The sequence below is a fragment of the Aristolochia californica genome, unplaced genomic scaffold (genome assembly GCF_029961685.1).
Source record: "Aristolochia californica isolate CCGP_79_NKW_82.1479 unplaced genomic scaffold, dmAriCali1.0.hap1 SCAF_13, whole genome shotgun sequence".
NCBI classification, from domain to species: domain Eukaryota; kingdom Viridiplantae; phylum Streptophyta; class Magnoliopsida; order Piperales; family Aristolochiaceae; genus Aristolochia; species Aristolochia californica.
Window position 1 is genome coordinate 8356786 of NW_027181804.1, and position 6510 is coordinate 8363295.

General features: G+C 40.9%; 1 protein-coding gene and 1 non-coding gene across 2 annotated transcripts; one reads left to right on the top strand and one right to left on the bottom strand.

Annotated features, from left to right (window-relative positions):
• The first annotated feature begins 1073 nt into the window (after positions 1–1073).
• On the top strand, positions 1074–1147 carry TRNAT-AGU (transfer RNA threonine (anticodon AGU)). Its single transcript has one exon. It is a non-coding gene; the product is annotated as a tRNA-Thr (tRNA).
• Positions 1148–3464: 2317 nt separating this feature from the next.
• LOC137948910 (uncharacterized) lies at positions 3465–5075 on the bottom strand. The gene is made up of 2 exons (XM_068795126.1): positions 5072–5075; positions 3465–4504 (listed from the first exon to the last, which is right to left on the bottom strand). The coding sequence occupies exon 2, from the start codon at positions 4475–4477 to the stop codon at positions 3638–3640; it is 840 nt and encodes a 279-aa protein (XP_068651227.1). The 5' UTR covers positions 4478–4504; positions 5072–5075; the 3' UTR covers positions 3465–3637.
• Positions 5076–6510: the final 1435 nt, after the last annotated feature.

Below are 6510 nucleotides of genomic sequence, written 5' to 3' on the forward strand. Positions count from 1 at the left end.
ATTATCATCACTGATGAATTAGCAATAAGCAGCGCAAGTAGAAAGTACTGTTAGTTTTATGTATAATACTCATTACCTGTCATATCAAGGCAATATTACATTAACCAATAAGACAAGCACAAGAACAGTCTGTGTATCATAAGAGTATTTGTGCTATCATCTTGGCACAAAGCAGGGATAAAGCAAGAAATCAGCTTGACAGCAGAATTCACTTGCATGCCAGCGGGTACTAAGATTGTGCTATATTTTAGATAGAAGTTTCAACTAATTGAGTTTCTCTTACTCATTATTTGCTCCTAAGAATGACCACCGATCTTCAGCAATCCACAAAACAGAGACTGAAACTCGGAAGAAGCCCTGGGTTAGACTTTCCTCCAATTAAAAGTATAAAAGTTTGGTCTGTACACAGAAAAAATAGGAAGTGCATTCAAAAAAATAATATACAAGCAGAGCCTCTACCACACCCAGACAAGAATCCGCAACCAAATCAAACAAATAATATCTACCCAACAAATTCTGGACGCCGAGTTCAAGAGAAAGGGCACACAACCAAGAAGGAATGCTGGACGACCTGATCATGAGAAAAGTCCCAACCTGAATCCTTGAATCCTTTCACAGCTTCAACCAGCACATTCAAAGGATAGATACAAGCAACAGGTGATGAGGAAGACCCTAAAGGAGTGGCCGCTAGGGAAAGATGAGTGATCAGCAGAGAATACGAGCTGCATCCCTTTGCTGTAGACTGGAAGAGGCCGGCGGACCAGGACTTTGATAGAGCCAACAAAGAGGAGATCGAAGAGACAACTTGAACCTAGTGAAAAAAAAATCCAATTTTTCGTGAGCCGATCATTTTGATTCAGGTGAGACTAGGCATTTACCAGCCTTATCATACTAGAATGTTTGATTAATCACTGTTTTAATGACATGGCATCCTACGTGTGCTGCCATGATGTAAGTCAGCGCAAATTGTGGAGGGAGGATAGTTGAATCTAATTCCTTCAGAATCTCAGTCGTGCCGGGTGAGTAGTGAGTTTATTCGATTTTAAATATCCTGTTAAACATTTCTGATAACAGCTTTCATAGCTCAGTTGGTTAGAGCACCCGTTTAGTAAGCGGGAGGTCTTGAGTTCAAATCTCAATGAAAGCATTTTCAGTTTTTTTTATTTCATCTCCTGAACTGACCTGATTGTCCGATCCCGAGCGAAGCCAGACGAGTTATCCACCAGCCCTTGCTTGTCTCACAGTCCTCGCCATTAATTATTTACGACTCTGTACAAAATAAATTTCCTGAAACTGAGAGAGCAATCAGCATCGTTTCCAGGAGCAATGAGTCCGTAATGGAGCTACGATCTCCATTTCATTTATGATCTACAACACGCCTCTCTCCACCAATCTTTGGCCCCTTCAAATCGCCATTTACTCGTCTATTAATGGGATTAGCGGATCCACGCCTCCCCTCCCCTCCGGGGTCCTCCTCTTTCTCATGGTCGACCGTCTTTTCTAGTTTTCTGTTTCATTAATGGAGTGAGAGCGACCTATCGGTTAGCTGGAAGCCGGGAAGTCTTCATGTTGGACGCATTTTGATTTTGAAGCTCAGATGAACCATGGTAACATGATGGGTATTTGAGGCTTTTTTGGATTCTACACTCCACCCAGAAAATTACACCTGAGCAGCTTTCTCTGCATCGAAGGCCAGTACGGAGGGCCCTGAGGCAGATGCCCCTGAATAATGGAAAAGAAGCTAGCAGCATTAAGAGCGCTTGGGAAGAAGAGCATGCCCTGTCGTCTCACCGGAACGACGCTTCATGGGCAAGCCTACTCCTTCCATCATCTTAATTTCTGGAGTAGGTGAGGGAGATCCATAGTGATGAATCGAATTATAACTCCATGGGATCCTCCCAAACTTTTACGACTTGTTAATTTTTAACTTGTAACCAGTAATTATTTTCCATGACCTATTTAACTATATGAGACTTGGTGGTAGAGGTATATGAATGATTTTATTGATGTTATGATGGTACAAAGGATGAATTTAAAGCTTAGTTTATGCTACATTTTGAAAGGGTATGTGAGGGAAGAGAATTGATCCAATACGAAAAATCATTTGGTACGAAATAATTATCTTTATCTTAGCCGTTTGATGACTATTTCAATTGTCTGATCATTTCACACCAAATGGCTTTTCATATTGGATTAATCGTGTATTTTACACCAAATGACTTTTCATATTGGATCAACCGTGTGTGAGGCAATTAAGCCAACAAATAACCATCAAAACTACTTGCACAAAATAGCCTCTCAAGAATCATTATGTCTTTCAACCAACTTCATCAATGTTATTCAAACCGGCTTAGCTACCCACTAAAAAGGCAGTTGAATTTAGTTTAATTGCAAATAAAACAGGTCTAGATATCATAATAAAAAATAAAAATATTAATAAATAGAAATTAGAAAAGAAGGGAGAGGAGAGCTACTTGAGCTTGAAAAGAATCCCACAATTATGAAGAATGACTCTTTGGACTAATACAATAAATTTAATTTCATTAATAGAAATTTTTAATAATAAAAAAAAGTCAGTAGGAGCTAATTGAGACCTATTTTCTCTAATCTCATTTTTAATTTGGCTACAATCCTTGAAATTATTACAGATATAATTGTCATTAAAGTAAAAAAAAAAAAGAAAAAGGAAAAAGTGCCAAAGTAGTGAAATATAGAGGCTGTTTTCCTTCCTTTTTAAGCATGATGCTATGGATCTAATAATGGCCACCTAGTTGAATATATTGTTGTATTCAGTTTCCATATTCTCCTATCCTATGATATATTGGAGGGACCAATCATTTAATTGCCACCCTTTAGGTGGATCTACAACAAGTAACATTTGACTTCTAAATCCTAATTCAAATAAAACCCCATGATTGCTTATACACTGAAAAGATTTTAAATAGGGAACAGAATAGTCGATTTTCAGGCTAAAGTTGTTCCAGCCACCCCACTGTTGAAACATAATCATCCCTTCCGATTTGCCAGATTTTTTTTCAAATCCCAGAGTCTCTCTGGTGTTTCTTTTTCCTTCCTGGTATTTGACCCTGAGAAATGTGATTAAGGAATGCTTGGAAAGGTTATGAAAATGGAGGACTGGACTCCATGTTTTCTCCGGGAGACAAGGTCGCAACAACGGATGAAACATCTACTTCGCGTACCCAACTCTCTCTATCTTCAAACCATTTTGTCCATTTCCTCTCTCTTCTCTCTCTCCATGGTCTGACTGCAAATGTCAATTCCACATGCATCTTCCATGCAAGAGACAGCTAAACAGACATACCAATCCATGGCGCTCAACAAGGAAAAGCACAGTTGATAGGGTTGTATCAAAGAGGAAGTGACAACAAATAATACATACAAAAAAACCACCCAAAATACAGTCTCGTCGCCATTACTGGATTTGAAGATTGAACAGTTCTCTCTTCACACAAAAATGTTAAAGCATTTTTCAACTCGTTCTTTTATGTGTAGGCAAAAAAGTTCAAAAATGCGAAAACATCTCTCTGTTTTCGTAGACGAAGCAGAAGGGTAAAAAAAAACTAGGGGAAGATCAAAAGAAGAAGAGAAAAAAAATGGGGAATTGAGGAATTTGTGCTTAGACCTTGTAGATGATGAGAAAACATGGCAGGAGGGCCCGGGAGTCGAAGACGATGAGCGACTCGTCTTCGCCGCTCACTGAGTCGAACCCGCAGGCGGTAGCGCCTTCGAGAAACGATTCTACGCCTTTACAAACGCGGCCGGCAATGACTCGGCAGACAAGCATCGCGCGCCTCCCCCTGCCGCCGCCCACGCTCTCGTGGGCGCCACCGCTGCCGGCGAACGTCCGAATCGCTGTGCCTTTGCCGGAGAACGTACACAACCCGCTCGCGTCGCAGACGCTGCCCAGAGCGGGACCCACACAGTGGAATCTCATGACTTCGTTCCCGTCCGCCACGCACCGCGAGCTCTCCTTCCGGCTTCCGGGACCCCCTGCGCTCGCCCGAGCTTTCACCATCTCGCGGTACTCCTCAAACCGAGCCACGGTCCCGGACAGGTTCTGCACCTTGAACAACATCTCTATCCTCCCCGGGAACGCCTTCTCGGACCAGCTCGTCTGGAAGATTATCTCCACCACGTTGCGCGACGAATGGCCGTCGGGCAGCTCCGTCAGACTTGGGAAGTACGAGTTCGAGCTTCGCGTTGAGGGTTTAGTGTGAAGTCGGGACTTGAGCGACCGATTCGGGCTGGACAGCGACTTCTGCCTGTGAGACTGCGAAGCCGATGGCGGAGGATGGTGCCTCTTCTTGGGCTTGTTCTGAACGACGTCCTTGAGAGATTTGGCGCTCCTGGTGCAGCCAGAGTTGGGGAGAAGATTTAGGGCTTTGGGATTCGGCTGAAAGACATCCTCGAAGGCTCTCGATTTACACTGTAGCGACTTAACCCATCCCGTCGCCATTAACGACGACCTGCGCTTTTTTTCTTCCTGTCCGTTTGCATACATTACAAGAAGACGGAAATGGAGCAGAAATGTGTCTTATAATAAAAACTCACATGGCCTTTCCCTTGTCTCACTCTCATCTCCTCTGACCACACTACCCTTCAATTTCTCTCTCAACTTAATTAAAATTTAAAAAAGGATTAGCCCATAATCTCCTTCATCATCAACTCATGGCAACAAATCTTTTCAACGAGTATCTCTCCAAGCCATTTCAAAATCTTGTTAATTGTTAGATAATGATGGCTGTGTATGGCTACAAATCCATGCAAAAATACATAAAACTTACTGATAATCTAATTAATACCCATCTTAGAAAAAAGCAATCTGATTAATGAAATGCTTCAAAAATTATTTATCGGTTACCTCCCATTTAAGAATCCTTAAATTAATCGACTAAGAGAGAAAATGATCAAAGATATATCAACATTTAATGTAGTAGAATATATTTATTGATGCAGGCAGAGGTGTCTGGTGCTCTGGTTCAGATTTGATATTGTCCATGGAGATCAATGGGAGAAAGAAGAGAAGGGAAAAAAAACATCTTAAACTTACTCGGATTGAGTTTTTAGAGCGTATCATTTCATCTTTAACTCCATCTGAAACGAAGAAGGGTTGCTTCTAATTCAGTTTTAGAATGAAAATTAACTCAGTGAGGACATGCACGGTTGATGGGTCACTAAGACATTCCCTACCAACTCCTCCTGTAACTGTATTTCTCCTTCCCCGAAAACTGACATTAAGTTCTGAAGCAGACGCCTCTCCGAATTTCTCTCCTGAAAAAAAAAAAGATAGAAATGGCAGAAATAGAGAAATCTCTTTATTGGGTAAGCAGATTTGTCATTTCAAATCTAGCTTAGAAAAAGAAGGGAAAAGAGAGGTTCTCGTATGTATACAAAAGTGGGGAAGAATGAGGTTCTTTTGGGAGTTTGAAGCAGCAAAGAGAATAGAAGAATAGAAAGGAATGGAAACTGGCGAGTGAACAAAACTAGCACTGCTAATTTAAACTCAAAGGTTATTTTTGTAGTCTTTCAGTTGTTTCTATTACCAGAAAAGCAATTTTCTATCAGAAAAAGGACCAGCGGTAGAAAACAACGCGATGAGATTCATATTTTATAAAGCAAAAGATTATTCCTCGAAATCCAAAAAGCCGTAGAAGAGAAGGGGACTTGGTGAGCAGAAAAGAGTGCAAGAGTGCTGCAGGCTTACACCATTTGAAACCTTCGGAATTCGAAATGTTGAATAGAAAACGGGTCCTCCTTACCAGCCTTTTGCCCCTCACGCCTGAAGAATCTCTAGAGCCCCGGGAATCGGGTCGTATTAGAGCGTGCTCCCTTCCCCTACAAAGCTTGTGCATGAAACCTTATTTTATGTTCATGACCCCTTTATATTCTTCTTCCTCGGAACCTTTCCAGACATCTTTCCGAAAAGATTTTCCCCCATTTGAATGAGACTGAAGAGGTTGGTAATGCAGACACTCGCTAAGTCTCTGCATCTTTATTGTCTGGTCTAGTTTGTAAAAGTGATGGAAACTGGTTCCTACTTTGGAACACATGAGGTCAAAGAACGAGACAGATTGGAATGAAAAACTGGAGAAGCATCATAAATAAGGTGGTCAGGCTTTGGTCTAAAAGAAGGGTTTTCTTTATTGACTGTGCAACTAAACTATTGTCATCAGATATGGTGAAGAAATAGGGGCAGTATGAGCCTCATTTGTTTAGTATTTTATGGATTAGTCTTTCTTTAATTTATGAATCATGACCCTTACTGATTTTCAGCACCTCTTTGACTATCGTTTTGGTATTGTTGAGATTATAATTAATGCTCTTTTAGACCAGTAAGAGATGACATTTATCGTTTCCTACTCTGATTGAGTTAACAATTAAAATAATTCACAGATTAGTAAAATATAAGAGACGGGATGAAGTGACGATATTTTGTACATAAAAGAAAGTGTCCATGTGCTATTAAATGCTACGGGATACTCGCATAGA

What these genes read in the sequence shown, in the direction of transcription:
- LOC137948910 (XM_068795126.1), bottom strand. Translation starts at nt 4,477, where the DNA reads ATGGCGACGGGATGGGTTAAGTCGCTACAGTGTAAATCGAGAGCCTTC.